Source organism: Trachemys scripta, chromosome 7 (assembly GCF_013100865.1).
Source record: "Trachemys scripta elegans isolate TJP31775 chromosome 7, CAS_Tse_1.0, whole genome shotgun sequence".
NCBI classification, from domain to species: domain Eukaryota; kingdom Metazoa; phylum Chordata; order Testudines; family Emydidae; genus Trachemys; species Trachemys scripta.
The window spans coordinates 36,652,513-36,668,972 of record NC_048304.1 but is presented as its reverse complement, the minus strand read 5'-3'; the positions used below and the strand labels follow the sequence as shown (position 1 = coordinate 36,668,972).

At 41.9% G+C, this 16,460-nt stretch overlaps 2 protein-coding genes across 2 annotated transcripts in view; one reads left to right on the top strand and one right to left on the bottom strand.

Annotated features, from left to right (window-relative positions):
* Positions 1-16,460, top strand: part of LOC117881023 — a 55,136-nt gene that overhangs the window by 23,509 nt on the left and 15,167 nt on the right. The window contains exons 5-7 of the mRNA XM_034777781.1: positions 1,525-1,727; positions 4,156-4,352; positions 6,066-6,169. Coding sequence (XP_034633672.1) covers positions 1,525-1,727; positions 4,156-4,352; positions 6,066-6,169 — 504 coding nt within the window. The remainder of the gene's footprint in view (positions 1-1,524; positions 1,728-4,155; positions 4,353-6,065; positions 6,170-16,460) is intronic.
* Positions 7,155-16,460, bottom strand: part of ACAD9 (acyl-CoA dehydrogenase family member 9) — a 59,670-nt gene continuing 50,364 nt past the window's right edge. The window contains exons 14-18 of the mRNA XM_034777780.1: positions 14,449-14,575; positions 11,500-11,577; positions 10,836-10,964; positions 9,210-9,282; positions 7,155-7,476 (exon numbers count right to left, since the gene is read on the bottom strand). Coding sequence (XP_034633671.1) covers positions 7,376-7,476; positions 9,210-9,282; positions 10,836-10,964; positions 11,500-11,577; positions 14,449-14,575 — 508 coding nt within the window. The 3' untranslated portion in view covers positions 7,155-7,375. The remainder of the gene's footprint in view (positions 7,477-9,209; positions 9,283-10,835; positions 10,965-11,499; positions 11,578-14,448; positions 14,576-16,460) is intronic.

The window sequence follows — 16,460 nt, the reverse complement described above, 5'->3', positions numbered from 1 at the left end:
CGATTGGGTTGTGGCTTGAACATTGGTAGCTGGTCCTGCTGGTTAGATGCCAGGGCCTGTGATTTAAGTCTAGGCATTAAAAAACCTGCCCATCTGATGATTTTGGGCAGAGCCGGCTCCAGGCACCAGCTGAGCAAGAAGGTGCTTGGGGCGGCCAAGGGGAAGGGGGTGGCACTTTGGCGGCAATTCAGCGGAGGGTTCCTGTCCCTCTTGGAGGGTTCCTGTCCCTCTTGGAGGGAAGGACCTGCTGCCGAATTGCTGCTGAAGAAGATCGCGATCGCGACTTTTTTTTTCGCGTCTTGGGGCAGCAAAAACCATGGAGCCGGCCCTGATTTTGGGATACCACACCTTGCTCTGGGATACAGCTCTGAAGGGGTCTGGTAGGGAGTTAACTGCTGTTAATGCAGGTCTCCTATGTATACGGATTTCTGGATCTAACCTGTTAAAAGTGCAGTGAGACACTCCAGCAAGTGTATAGCTTGCAAACATGTAGTGAGGCATCGTTAGTCCAAGGTTTTGCTTTAGGCTAATAGGTATCAGATCGTAGCTGCTGCACCACTTTCATATTGTGGAACACTGTTATTGCCTCCCATGCCCAGCAGTTCTTGGCCTTAGTTCCTGAACTTGAGGGTCTGCCTTTGGACAAAGATGATACAGCAGAGCGGTGGGGCTCTTTCAAGGCTTATTCCTCTATAAAATGGCTCCACTGAGTGGCTGACCTTTTTATTTTTAGTGAATGGTGACAATTGTTTTTGTTACTCAGGCAAAGGTCAGGCAGCCAGCCACCTCTCAGACCAAAACTAATGCCAGATAGAGAAGCCGGAGGAGGTGCCCATAGAGATCCCGTTAAATCTTTTGACTCCAACACCAGGCTACATGACTCACTCCACACACTGCTTCCGCCACTAGCTAACTGGAAACAGAGAGGATTGGAGGCTTAAATTTATAACTTCCTGGCCAAATTCAATTCGTGGCATTATATTCTCCCCCAGGTGTATCATGAACTCCACTGACACAAATACACACTGAGCAGAAAGTTTTCTTAATGTTTGGTTTTGATAAACTGTTTTGAAACATGGAATTACACTTGGATGTTTGTTTCTGTATTTTCCACTTACACCATAGAAATAATTAAGACTGATTAGAACTTGCATAGGTGCCAATGAGACTGATTGTGCTTGTTAGGGTCAGTTCTAGTGCTGTTTTTGCCAGTGCACTACATGTATGATTAGCAATATGCCTGTTAGTGAAGTCCTGGGCCTATAGAGTGCTTCTCATTGTGTGATCGGTTCAGAATATGAACAATAACAAGTAGGACCAAACTCATTTTCATATCTTCTGCATGAATCTGCATCCAGATCGTTGTTGGGGTGTGTGTTAGCCATTACTCTGCTGCCCGTTATGGTCTGGTACAGATGAAACCTTGTGAGGAAGGGTGTTTAGCTGTAATTGCATGCCTTTCTCTTGAATCTCAGTCCAGCCTTGCTTAAACACTTCTTCACTGTCATTATTTTATTTTTTCAGTGGACACTTGGCTACATGAAGACTCTGGTCAGCTTCAGAAAACTGTATTTGATGACACCAAGCTGAAAGTTTACAGGTGCTCCACAGCAGCCGAGCTAACCCCACGTGGCCCAAAAGCCAGTGCCCAGCTAGACAAACTACAGGGACTTCTCAAAGATGAACCAGAGAAATTCTCACTTAAGAGACCAGCCATGATCCTGCGGGTAATGTGCATTTCTCTGGGGTTCCCCTGGGAACAGCACCGATGAGTGCCATGCTGATAAACAGTCTGCAGCATTTTAAAACAATTTCCATATTTAGCAGATCAAGATATTTTGTTGACATAGATAATTTAAATAGTCATTGCTAGCTTTGAGGCATATGGCCCCGCTTAGCTCAGCCTTACCCAACTCTCAGAATAATTTACCAGTCAGCAAAATGTTGTTAAACTTTAGTTACCCTGGGGGAGAAGGTGAATATGATTTTGGCCAGCTGGCTTAACAGCACCAAAATAAATTGTAATATTCTATGCTGGGCCCAAACCACTTCTATCAACTAAACACCAACTCTCCCACCATATACTCTCCTAAAAACCATTATGCAGTATGGGCTTTCTTAGCATTGTAGTGCGAGCTGACTGAAGAAACCACACAGACACTCCCAGCCCTGTAAGATTCAGGGATTTGTATTAGTTGATATGAAAAGCTATATGGACGGCCTGCAGCAAATTAGTCTCTTGTTAGATAAATCAGACGGACACTTACTGACTGCTTAGAAATGACTGACCCAAACAATAAGTAAACTTTAAAACTCAAAGTGGAGCTTCCCTTCTGTTACAAATACTTTGGAGAAAAAAAAGCCAAAAACACAGGAACCTTCAAGATTGTTTATTACAAAGCAAAGTTAAAGCAAACAGCCCCCACATCCCTTTTTGATGTCAGACTGTTTTGTTGCAAGACCTTTATTTTGGAGGAACGCACAGCAGCATGCCCTCAGGTCCTTCTTTTCCCCCAGTTCACACCCTCAACTTCAACCCAAAGTCTAAGTTGCTGTAAAATGCTTGTCTTTCCCTTTCCAAAGAAAATGCAGTAATAATGATAAAAAGTCACTCTTTTCTGCCTATTTTCATGTAGCCTTTTTTAATGGAAGAGCTTGAACTTAGTTTCTTTAGCTGCATATTTTCCCCTTAGAGCCTTACCTGAGCTCACATCTTTCTGCTCCCCAGCTAAGTCCCTAATTCAACTTGTAGTTTCCACCACTTTCTATTCTGGACCTTCCTCTTTTTGATTCTGTTCCCTGAGGGTACATCTACACTACAGCGGGGAGTCGATTTAAGATACGCAAATTCAGCTACGTGAATAGCGTAGCTGAATTCGACGTATTACAGCCGACTTACCCCGTTGTGAGGACGGCGGCAAAATCGACTTCTGCCGCTTTTTGTCGGCGGCGCTTACTACCACCTCCGCTGGTGGAGTTAGAGCGCCGATTCGGGGATCGATTGTCGCGTCCCAACGGGACGCGATAAATCGATCCCCGAGAGGTCGATTTCTACCCGCCGATTCAGGCGGGTAGTATAGACCAGGCCTTAGGCTGTGTCTTAGCCAGGCCAGTTGTGTATTTTTTAAGTTTGCATTGCAGCAGCCGCGAGGCCATTTGCTAAGTGCGTGCCCAGGACTCTTCCCTTCTAAGCACGGTCCTCGTTCTCATTGTCTTGCTGGATAGGATTCCTGCCACCTTGAAGTGTTTTCGTAATCTTTTGAGGTCTGGGTGCTGCCGCTAGAATACTAGAGCTCAGGTGCTCACTGCCTCATCGTGAACCCATTATAGTCACTGACACAGAGGAGGTAACTGAAACAATATGCACGCTAATATTCAGGCATTCCTTCCGTTCTCTAAAGTGTGAGACTACTTTACAGATTCTCTGTGTGATTGTTAATATGGCATGTATTTTTTTCTGCCCATGCAACAAAAGGTTACATGGGTTTAGACAGCAAAGAGTAGTGACAAAAACCTTGTAAATAAGACCATTTTGCGTTTGAATCCTGATGATGCATGAGACTTTGCTGCAGTAAAATGAAAATACAGACTCGTGACACCCAAATGCTCAGTAACTGCACTTTCCGGATCTTGCAGCCAGCTTGTTCATAGACAAAATAATTTAGGCCCAGGCTTGTGAACCACAAGGCCAGACTACTTCCTTCTCCCACCTTTTTTTAAAACTCTTGAACCTGAGCAATTATAGCAGTGTTAGCCAGAAACCAGCACATAGAGGTCCCTAACACACAAAGCTCTCCATGCATAAGGAGTGCTCATCTTATCAGTATGGAATGACTAACAAACAGCTTTTTCCCCCCATACACTTCAGTAGTTGCTGACAGCTTATTTCAAACTGTGTTTGGGTGCCTCAACTCTTTTATAGACTTCGAAAACGGTGTAGGAAGAAACAGACGTTTCCTTTACTTTTACTGAAGTCATCCTTAGCATGAAAACCTGCTTTTCTGGGCTCAAATGTTGGCCCCAGGATTTACTTTACTAGCACATGCTCATGTTGTTAAACATAAATGTTTGTTTATAGCATTGGTAATCAATAAGCAAAAGTAGTACTGCCTAGGCTGAAACCTGTTTCTGCTTAATTTTGTTGTACTGTCCTAGCCTATCCCAGCACTGTCCGTGTTGCAGCATATACCTGCCTGTGGCAGTTACCCAGACCTGACCAGAAAGAGGAGCACCACCCATGGATTTGTTCCAGGTCTTGAAGACCAGCACAGTTTGAAGTGGAATGGGAATATAGTCCCCTGCCATGACATGGAACACAGAAAGTTTGAAAAGCTGAAAGGAGCCGACTTCAAGTAAGCCACTTAGGTTGTAGCAGCAGCTGACTTGCAGCTTAGTCAGGACGCACAGAATGGCAAGGAAGTGGCATAATATATAGGCACTTGGGGGTACAGCACAGTAATTTTTACAGTGAACAAGAACCCAAATTCATTTAGGAAGGAAATGAGGAAAAATGCAAGAAGTAACTGGGGTAATTACATTCTATTTACCCAAAAGTTGGGAAGGATAGTAGGGTAATGCTCCATCTCTTGCATAGTATCAGAGGGGTAGCCGTGTTAGTGTGGATCTGTAAAAAGCAACAAAGAGTCCTATGGCACCTTAAAGACTAACAGATGTATTGGAGCATAAGCTTTCGTGGGTGAATACCCACTTCGTGAGACACGTCTGATGAAGTGGGTATTCACCCACGGAAGCTTATGCTCCAATACATCTGTTAGCCTTTAAGGTGCCACAGGACTCTTTGTTGCTTTTTACATCTCTTGCATAAGCTTTTTAATGACCCAAAGTGGTCAAGATTATGTTAATTCTCATGCTAAAAACAGCATCACCAAGAAGAGCATCTTGGTCTGTCACTATAGTGGAGGGCTTCATTTCAGTACTAACTCTGAAGGAAACTTGTGCTTACTCCAGACTTCCTTGAGCACAAAGGTTTTCCTTGGAATTCTTCCATTCAAATATCTATACCATGTCCAATGCGGTCATGATCATGCACTTGCTTGTGTAGGTGTGGATATGTAATGCCTGTCAGTATATAAGTATTTCGGTGTGTATGTATATACATAGCATGTACTTGTATACCGACAGGTATTTCATATCCACACCTACACAAATGAGTGCATATATTTGTCCACCGAATGATGAGGGTGTGTTTTATGGATATGACCACTGGCAGAAACAGAAATGTATCAGTTCCATTAAACAGTGTGTGTCTTAAATTTCTCTGTTATCCAAATCAAGAGTGCTATAAGTATTCCAAGATGTAATGTTAAGTATTCTTGGCTAAACACGGTTTGATTCACTTGGTGTAGCAGATAGAGAAACTTCACTGATTGCAAGGGGGTTATTTGAGATTAGAAGAGGGAACAAATTCAGCTCAGCTGGATTACATACTATAGAAAGTCAGTGACTCATTTGAATATAATTCTACATCCATGAATCTAAAACAATTGTTTAGTTACTGATGACTATTCAGCCCTTTAAGAATACTTATCCAATACTGTCAAGGAGTGCTTCACTTGTGTAACTTTGAGATTGTTCTTTTTTACAAGCAATTTATAAATCAGCACCTATGAGGCACAATGCTGCCATAACTCTGCAATGCTAGTTTTCTGCATACATGTGTAGAAAGTGAGGAATCAATAGTAGCTGAAAAAGTGTTTGGTACTAAGTAAGCAAAGGGAAGGAGGACATACTAACAGATGTTAAAACAGCTTTTCTAGTATTACAGGATCCTACCATGAGTACAATCATCTGACTGGAAAATTAATGGCATTTATCGAGGGACCCAAAAAAAAAATCTTTGGAGGGGAAGGACTTCACTGTGTAGTGTGCTTAAGGGCTTAAAATTAGTGGTTTTAACAACCAATTTACTGTATTGTACAAGTTCCTATGGAATATAATAAGCATAGCAATATGCACATTTACAGAAAATTAAATCCTTTATCAGATATAATCCAGTGTTTGTGAAGACAAATATATAATTAGCATGTTTATTTTTTCCATTCCAGTTTACTTTGTTATGAACATTCCTTTCTTTACAAGAGGAAAAGACCAGAGAAGGGAGGGGAGGATACAACCCTTCTGCTACAGCAAGATGCCACTCAACAGTCAGGTAATTAGGTAGCAACTAAAATAAAAAGGGGATGGACTGTAGGCATGCCTAAAGTAGAGATGTAAATTCTAGCTTCAGGAGAGCTACAAGCCTTAGCTGTGATTGAGCTAATCTGCTACAAATACAGTACACTATGAGGGGCTAGCTATCCTATGTATGTAGCCAGAATTTATATCTACAACGCAAAGTGTAGACATAGGCACTGAAATCATTACACAGGCTATCAGCCTTTCAGATATTAATGCCCTGAGATTAAATCAATCCTCTTTAGGGGGTCAAGGAAAAAGGAGGTGCTGACCTTTATAGAACCTTCCCCCACACCGAAATGCTGCAGAAAATTACCTCTCCCTAGATTCCCAAGCAATTTCCCTTTATCCATAGGGAAAATGATAACCAGCAGAGAGGGAGCTAAATTAGAATTCTCTGAAACCCAAACGGCAAGGGTTGCCTGTTTCTTTCTCCCCTCTAAGTTTTGAGTACAAGGCCCTAAACCACCAATACAAGTCACTTACCATTTGTTTTTACAAAGGAACTATTAAGTAAGCATTCTCCTGAAACCTACATCAGTATTTTGACTGATGGGCCATCCCTATGTTCCCAGCAGGAGCATACAGCACAAGACCATAGTTCTCACTTTGAGAGATAATTATTATACACCCATCATTTGAACAAACTTTTTGCTAATGGTGAAATGTTTGTTCATCCACTTACAGATGTGAGTGAGAGAGAGAGAGTGTGTTACCTGCTTTACTTATTGATTTTTTTTTTTTTAAACATGCCAACTACAAGTTTGAAAAGTTCATTATTCTTAAATGTTACACAACTCTAATTTGTATGACAGTGGATGGAAAGTGACATTTTTGTTCCTGTAATACTTTCTGGAGCCAAGGATGAGAAAATAGGCAGCAGCGATAAATATTGGGCCAGTGATGAAAGGCCTGGCTCTCTCTGCTATTTTTTCCTCCCAATAAGTGCTTGGGCTACATTGAGGTTGTAAAAAGTTTTCTTTATTGGACATTTCATGTAAATACCCATAGCTGAATGAGCATCACTTGTTTCTCTTTTAGTCTCTCTCCCACAGTGGTGGGAGAAGAAGTTTTATTTTACAAGATTACAATTACATTTGGCAGCTGATAAAAAATATTTGTACAAAAACTAAATTTTCTTCATTTACCCACAGGTTAATGGGCTACCTGTTAAATGTGATTAGAATGTTCTCTCTAGTGGATGAGAACAGATATAGGCTCTCTTTTCCAGCACCTGCTGTGCAACTTTTTTAATACTGTCATCCAGGTTTTCAGCAGCATCTGTGGTGGAGGTGGGAAGAAAGCAAAACAATAGTTAAATCCAGGACACTAGTGTACATTTATTTGCAAAAAGTATGAAGAGTCCAAACATCTATTCTGCCAGCATAGGAGGAAGTCTAAGAAACAGCAGTTTTGACTAATATTTCAGACTTTAGGGACAGGTTTGAGCTTTCCTAAATTGCATTTATTATGGGGTAGAGCAGAGCAGTCTGTTTCTAAATGTACAGTAACTCCACACTTAAAATTGTCCTGGTTAATGTTGTTTTGTTGTTACATTGCTGATCAATTAGGGAACATGCTCATTTAAAGTTGTGCAATGCTCCCTTATAACATTGTTTGGCAGCCACCTGCTTTGTCCACTGCTTGCAGGAAGAGCAGCCTGTTGCAGCTAGCTGGTGGGGGCTTGGAGCCAGGGTGGACCAGCAGCCCTCATCAGCTTCCCGCTCCCCTAAGTTCCCTGTGCAGCAACTGCCCCTTCCTCTCTTAGTGCTCCCAGGAGCCTCCTGCTTGCTGTGCAGGGGTGTCCCCCTGCTTATCCCTTCTCCATATACATCAGGGTGGGGACAGGACAGGGCTGAGGATGGAGAGAGCTTGCTGGCTGCAGCTGCTTTCTCAACTTCCTGATTTTTTTTTTTTTTTTTTTTTTTAAGGCAATGTACTTAGAGTGAGGTCAGTGTACTTAAAAGGAGCAATGCACATCTCCCTCTCACATACAGAGTGTGGGTCGCTGTCTCCCCTCCCTCCATTCGTGCTGCATTGTAGAATGTGAGGCTACATTAACAAGAATGTGTTAACTCTTGAGGGCTCAGCCAAGTGCTAGTTCATCATTTAGCAGTAAGGCATTCCCTGGGACATATCCCCCCCTCTGACTTCACCACCTCAACCAAGCTTCACAATCATTATTGCTGTGTACCGTATTAAATGGTTTAAAACTTATACTGCGTGTGTATATAAAATATAGTTTTTTGGCTGGTGAAAAGAAATTCCCTGAAATCTAACCCCCCCCCCCATCCCAATTTACATTAATTCTTATGGGGAAATTGGATTCGCTTAACGTTGCATTTTTCAGAACCATAACTACAACATTAAGCCAGGAGTTACTGTATCTGCTGTACCACTTAAGTAACCACTATTCTATATTATTAACTGGTTCAATAGCAGCATCTGTGGCCTTCTTCCTTCCTAACAATGCTATGCATGTTACAGAAATCAGCTGATCCCAAGAGAGGAAGTTGGGCCAGGCCTTGAAGAAGGCACTCAGTTTTCCCCTAAGAATTCTGTGTATGGGGGTATTGGATATTTGTATTACCAATGAGAGGGGAAGTTAGACAGCTTCTGTATAAATATTGTTGTCCCTCTGCCAAATGGTAGGTGTCTGGGTATATTAGGGCAATTTGTTTTATGTAAGTGTCTTAAACGGAATTGCCTGTATGCAGTTTGACGACTTTTGGGCTTTCAGAATCCTCAGCCAAACCATCAGTCCCCTGTTCCTATGGAGCAACGCCTCCCACCTAAAAAAACCCTACATCACAAAACCAAAGCAGTATTTCTTGTAATAGTACTGGCATTTTAAGAACCTCTGAAACTGTAACAGTGCCATCTGGTGACACCCACCCTAAGCTCAAGTGAAGCCGCTTATGTGCATTCAACACCCTTATAACCCATGTTAGGTCCTTGCATATAGGTTGTTCTAGTCACATTAAGTTTATCCTTCCCACTACTAGAGAACTTACATTTTTCTAACTCCGTCATGGCATAATTATTTTTAAAATATGCCTCTGTGCAGAAAATATTTGTAAGCAGCACCTGAGAAAAACAAAATACAACGAAAGAAAGGTATTAAGCAAACCATACAAACAAGTTTTCTCCAAGAAAATAATATACTACCAATTTATGCTAAATGTATTTAAAAGCTAATGAGTTTGAGATCAGATCTGTGTGAGGGTAATTCTTTTCCTCTCATGGTACAGAGCAGGGATCTCAAACTTAAATCACCTTGAGGGCCACATGAGGACTAGTACATTGGCTCAAGGGCCACATCACTGACACCTTTTCATATAAAGATACGAAAGCCCCCACCTCCGCTCCCTGCTCCTTCTTGGAAAGCGCTAAGCGCAGCCCAACAGCTGTTTGGTGGCAGGAAGCACCTGGAGGTAGGCAGAAGAGCGGGGACACAACGTGCTGGGCAGGAGGGGAGCTTGGTGGCCGCAAGAAATAACTCCGGTGGGGAGAAGGGGGAGGGCCCGCAGGGAGATTGGCAGGCCACAGCATGCGGTCCATGTGTTTGAGACCCCTGGTATGGAGCCTAGTTTTCTACTGATTCAAGTGGGAAGAATGCTAATGGGTTGCCATTTTTTCCACAGCGACTACTTCCAGTAAATGGAATGACCCTATCACCCAACAGTGACTAGAAGATGGGCACGCAGTTACAAATCCAGATGTGACTTACAAAAAAAATTTCACATACCAAGTTCATTAAAGACTGAAGTTTTAATTATTTTAGATCTCCCACCCCTTAAGTCTGGGGGAAAAACCCTGACAGGAACATCAGAAAATTGTGTGTTTAATACCACACTCTAACTTGAAAACTTTTAAAGAGAACACTTAAATACTTGGTTTACTATGTCAGTTTTAATAATTCATAAAATATCATTTGTGTACAAAGATCACAAACTGGAAGTTGTGGAAGCTGGTTAACTTACTCCATACTCCCTATTTCTTTACCTCTCCTATCTGAGAAGTATTTAAGATTATTTAATGTAACATCCATCAGAAAATTAGAAACCTCTTGCTGTATTGTCCGTTTTATTTGTGAACAACTGTGTTCTGTATTCTGTGATGAACCTGTTTTTATAAATCTCATTTTCATTTAACTGTTATAGCAATACAACAAACAAAGTCTCTCTTCTGTGGCCTTCCAAAACTTGAGATGCCAATGTGCATTGTATCAATTTATAAAAAACTGGCAGCCCAACAGCATTCTGAAGGATAGGGGTACATTTCTGTTGAAGTGAAAGTGGATTTTCCCTGGTTGATCTGAAGGCCCACACTCAAAGAATATATGCAGGATGGGATTAGCTCCTTGAAGTCTATCCTGTTACACAGAGCATGCAGAACCATTGCTTCAGTAGAGGAGAGAAAGGATCTAACGTTCCAATCTGCAGCAGCTATGAATACAGATACAAAGGTGTCTGCTCTCTGGACGGTTCTAGAACTTACTGAGTTAAGGTACAGGGTTCCAGGAGCAGGGTCTGCAGTTCTCCATAGAAAACTCTGGTTTCAACAGACTCTTTAGATGGGATATTGAAAGGCTGTGACCACACCCATTAGTCAGTCCTAGAAAATATAAGTGCACTCACTTCATGATCATGATTGCGTAGACCAATACTGATGGATCGACTAGCCCTGGATATAGCTGCTGTCATTGCATACATATTAATGGAGATATCTGCCACTCTCTTCAGAACCAGCTGCTCATCCACTATAGTCTAGAGAAGATTAAAAAAATAAATGTAGCCGCTTCCATTACATCATTTAAAACCACAATTACCCAGCAATGTCCACCCAAACACAATGTAGTACATTTCAAAAAAGAATATATGCTTGTGTCACCGGTTTACTTCCTTTAGAACAGCCAGTCAAGCCACTGTAACAAACTTTTACACTGGAATTTTCTTTGCTTTTCCACATGTATTATCCCCTTCCTCCTTACAGTAAATGGTCCTTAAGTATCATGCATGACATGGACTTTTACACTATTCTAAGGGCAGCAGGGACTCCACCAATTCCTCCCACCTGTTGCAGCTAATTGCAGCTACGACAGCACTTTCAGCAGAGGCTGTCTACCATCACCAAGGGTGAATGTAGAATCCCCACAGATTTTTATTTCATATATTAGATGGAACTGTATTATAAAGGAGGAATACTAGCTCATTCTGAAGCAAACCACTGTCCGTATTTTGTCAGCTTTGAATTCTGATGTAGTCTATTCAACGTGAAAATCCTATTAAAAAACATGATTACTTTGCCAAACCTCCTTAGCAAGCCTTCCACTGTAGTTCCAAAATAATAGATGTTTTCTTCAAGTTTCTTGCCGCTTTCCTATAAGTGAAAACAAAGGGGATCTACTGTTTAGTAATTATTTTAAATACATGTTTTGAGTGCTCTGTAAGAAACTAGACCAACAACTTGCACCACTGAAGATTTAGCCAAACAGTGTACACAGTGTAAATGTTGGAAGGGCAAGCTGCTCCTTCACTGCCCAGTCAGGAATCCAAACCCCTGACCTGGATGGGATTTACTGAGCGTGGGGAAGCTCAACCCCACCAGTCTGTAGCCTCTGCTCAGACTGCTGCGAGAAGGCAGTGATTTAAATATTCCTAGCAGTTGTAGCACAACTTCTCATTCTCTTGATTTCAGAATGGCACTGGCTATGTTAAAAATAAACATTTAATTTAAAAAGGCTGAATTTTAGTGAAGTGTTGAGTCTGAGGCTCATTACCATCCTGTTAAAGCATTGCAATGCTGTTGTGCATCTAAGAGCAGAAAGAGTGCACAATAAGCAATGAACAGGCAGTTGTATAGAAAAAAAGTGCATAATTCCAGCCTAAACCACCTGCTTCCACTAAAGTCAACAAATGCAGTATCAGGTCTGAAGATAGCAAATGCCACCAATTTTCATCAGTGCCTTTCAAAATGGCAAGTTGGTTTTTTTTTTTTTTAAACTCAATGAGCATTTTGGATAAAGGAAGACTTTGCTAGACACACCACCTTTGCCACCTCAGTTATGATGTTAAAGATCAAAAGGAACATGTCTGGAATTCTAGACTTTTTCCAGCAGAACCAGGGAAGAGCAATCTTGGCATTTTAATAATATTTCTTCAGTAAAAACAAGCAGAAGTAACCCTTCAAAAAACACCTGGCAGGCTGCCTTCATATATCGCGGGGAAGGGGAGGGGGGAAAATTACCAATCCAATTAAAAATATTACTTTGCAGGACACTTGAAAAAAGAAACATTACAGTTAATGAGGAAGTACGTTACCCATAAGAGATCTGGGTAATTTTGGTCTTTAAGAATCCTGCTTTGAAGTGATCTTTTACTTCTGATTTGTGAAGTGACACAAATCTGGGGAACTGGGGTTATTTAGTCTGCAGAAGAGAAGAGTGAGGGGGGATTTGATAGCAGCCTTCAACTACCTGAAGAGGGGTTCCAAAGAGGATGGAGCTAGGCTGTTCTCAGTGATACCAGATGACAGAACACAAAGCAATGGTCTCAAGTTTCAGTGGGGGAGGTCTAGATTGGATATTGGAAAACACAATTTCACTAGGAGGGTGGTGAAGCACTGGAATGGGTTACCTAGGGAGGTGGTGGAACCTCCATCTTTAGAGGTTTTTAAGGCCTGGCTTGACAAAGCCTTGGCTAGGGTCATTTAGTTGGTGTTGGTCCTGCTTTGAGCAGGGGATTGGACTAGATGACCTCCTGAGGTCTCTTCCAATCCTAATAGTCTATGATTCCCAACTAGCTAGGGGGAAAAAAAAACCTGCCACTTTCCAAAAGGAGAAGAGGCACTGTAGTTAGGAAGCATCTGATTTCTCTTTCCCTGAGAGAAATAGTAGTTGGATGCAGCTTCCCTCAGCCAAGCAATACCAAGCTTTTCCTTTGTTAGCAAATGCTAGTTTGTTTTTAAGAGCCCATTCTGCAGACATTAATTTCACTTCCTCTTCCATGGAGGCACGTACAGCACAGTGGCTGTACATTAAAACTTCCCAATTTTACCTGAGAACATCTCAGCATTTACAGTTTGCTATATTTCCCAACACTCAGGAATAAGAAATGCTGCATATACTGAGGTAATGTCATTTAGTTATCTACAGGAAAATTGTTAGGTCTATGGCTACCTTAATCCTGAGAATCATGATTTTCTGGTGCTACATCAAAACTGATCAATTCTCTCAACTCCTGGCACCAAGCAGGAGGAAAATACTAAACACAGCATATTTAGCTTGTAGCAACTCTCAAGTGTAACTTTTAGCACTATTTTATGGTTTTCACAGTGCAGAGAACAAAAAAGCATAGCTTGAACTTCTTGTAGAAAAGATTCATAACTGATACACCTCCCAGAATGAAGCCAGCAGCAGAGAGTTTGCTGTAGAAAAATTAATCCATTTTTTTAAAGTGACATCCAGTCACTCTTTTGGCACCACAGAGCACAAAGTATCTATCCTGGGGATAACATCACATTGCTAAGTCCCCCGTGTGAGTGGAATAATGTTAGCAAGTTCTCTGTGTCTTAGTGCCACTAACAACTGAGAAAATTACCTACAGCACCAAAGTATCACAAGCACAGTAAAATCACTTCACTATTTTCCTATGATTTTTGCCTCTTAAGTATAGATGGGGAAAACTATATTTTACCTTTCTACAGCTACCAAGTCACATGTACTCCACTGCACTAGGTCAGCCATTTGTAAGCCAATGCTTATTATCATGCATGCAACACAAACCTCAGTCTAGGACCAATCTATTATTAAATAAAAGGAGAGAAATTAGAGAAAGGAAAAAAGAAAAAAGGGGTTCCACTAAGGCCAGGAAAATGAGCAACACTTTGGAAGAAAAGGGAGCCAGAGGAGGAAGTGCAAAGAGTTTCTACTGTGACAAACTTATGCTACTCTCCACCAATTTCTTCCCTTCCTTTGAAAGGGTCATTGTCATTTTTCTATAAACTCCCAATTTTATACTATATAAAATAAAGCCCACACTTAAATTTCGGCAGGATCAGGGCCTAAGGCTGTGACAAAGAACTGAGGGAACCCAAGTTAGCGTGGGGGTAAGCCAGAATCCAGATTTCATATAAGGGCACTGCTTCCTGCACCTCCCCTTGAGTTAAGATAAAGGAAAACGGTCAAGTAGTTGACACTGGCTTTTCTAGTCCATCAATAGGTTTGTTCGATAATTAACATTCAGTACTTACCTCAAGGCTGGGATGTGCCACTCCATCTTTGCCAACTAGTCCTAAATCCACTTTTCTGCCCATGCTGTCACGGAATTTGTTCACAAATATCTCCAATGCCACGTTGACATTTCCTTTCTTCATTTCCCTGAAACATTAAAGGACAGTGTACGCTGAAGACTGTACCTCTTCCCTCTCCCGCTCTCCCCTCCCCTCCCCCCCCGATTCCCCCCATCCCATACACAGGAAATGTCCTAGGAATCAGCAATACAAAGTACAAAGAAGAAACAAATGTATAAATACATATATACTAGAGCGCATCACATGCTGAACAAACTGAAGTCTGGCATGGACTTTGCCTGTCACCCAAAGCCTTTAATGGGCTCATATTAATCCCATCTCTTGCAAAGTAAACAAATTTCTGGTTCTTTCCCTTAATCTTAACACCCAAGCCCTTCTTCATTACTTTTCTGAATGTGAACTTTCTGCCATGCCCTCATCTTTGTACACCTCTACCTGCCTATAACATGACCTGATATAACACGAATTCGGATATAACGCGGTAAAGCAGTGCTCCGGGGGAGAGGGGGAGGAGTGGGCTGCACACTCCAGTGGATCAAAGCAAGTTCAACATAATGCAGTTTCACCTATAACGCGGTAAGATTTTTTGGCTCCCGAGGACAGCGTTATATCGAGATAGAGGTGTATATTTGATGCTGTTGTGGTTTATCCTTGAGTTATAGCCAAACACGAACTGTGTCATTTAGGGAAAACCCAGCAAACCGAAGACCCCCGAAGATGCTTGCAACAGAATATGGGGATGCTGGATACAATTTTCAGAAGCACCCAAATGACTAAGGTCCCATGAGCGGGATAAAAATAGAAGGGAGAAATAGGAGCACAAATGCTCCCTCTATCTCAGAGGAAGCAGCTGTAATTCGAATTTCTCTATCCTACGCTGCTTCTTGCCTCCCTTCCCCCATCTACCACCAAGAGAAAGGTGGGAGAGCAGATTTTCTCTGATTGTAAGATCTCTGGAGCAGACAGTGGGCACGTCTATCCTGGGTCTTTTTGGTTTTGGTACCAAATGCAGTTTTTACATTAGTTCAACAACATGCACCAGTGCAGCTTATTCTGCTACTTAAGCTGAAAAACTGCACCAGTGCAAGGCACATTTTACACTAGTATGGGGTCTCTATCCTGGGGTTTTACACTGGAGCAGTTAGTGGTGTAGTTACGCTGATGCAAAAACGCCCACTGGAGTCACGCCCAGCATTGTTCTATGTTTGGGAAGCGCCAAACGTATTGTTGGCGCTACTGCATCACAACAGACAAATAGTGAAATAAAGGTAATGAGGAGCAAGATGGAGGAGGTGGTTTGTGGGCTACATGACAGAGGGAGGTCTCAAACTATTGTAATAGCCATAGAAAGTACTGGAAGGTTACCAAAACTTTTGTGGTTTACCTCCTTATTAAGTCTTTACCTTACTGTATAGTCTAGTCAACAGTGGTATTAGAGTGTTCAAAATATACAGCATGTTGTGAAGCATAATGCAGCTATCTTATCAAAGATGCCAGGACTAAATTAGACAAGGCTAGTATATTCTTTAAGTAGGCTAGAGCCTTTTCCCTATAAAAATCTAGAAACCCATGCTCTGTTATCACTGAGTTGAGGATCCCACAGCTGTCCTAGAACAAGTCTACCCAGCATGGCTAAGTATGTAAGAATAACCATTAATGAATTTCTGGACAAAAAAGTTACATTACTAGCTGGATGATTAAAGATACTACAAAACAGATTTACTTTAGTCCAGTGGTCTCCAAAGTGGGGTGCGCAAGAGGATCCTTCAGGGTGCAGGAGGAACACTACTACCCCACCCCCACCCCCCCAGCAGTTCGGCCGGGAGTCCAAGCGGCTTTCCCCACTTCCTCAGCAGTTCGGCCGGGAGACTGAGTAGCGTTTTTCTGCTTTGACAGTTCGGCCAGGAGCAAGGGGTGCGTGCTCAAAAAATTTTTACTGATGGGGTACGCGA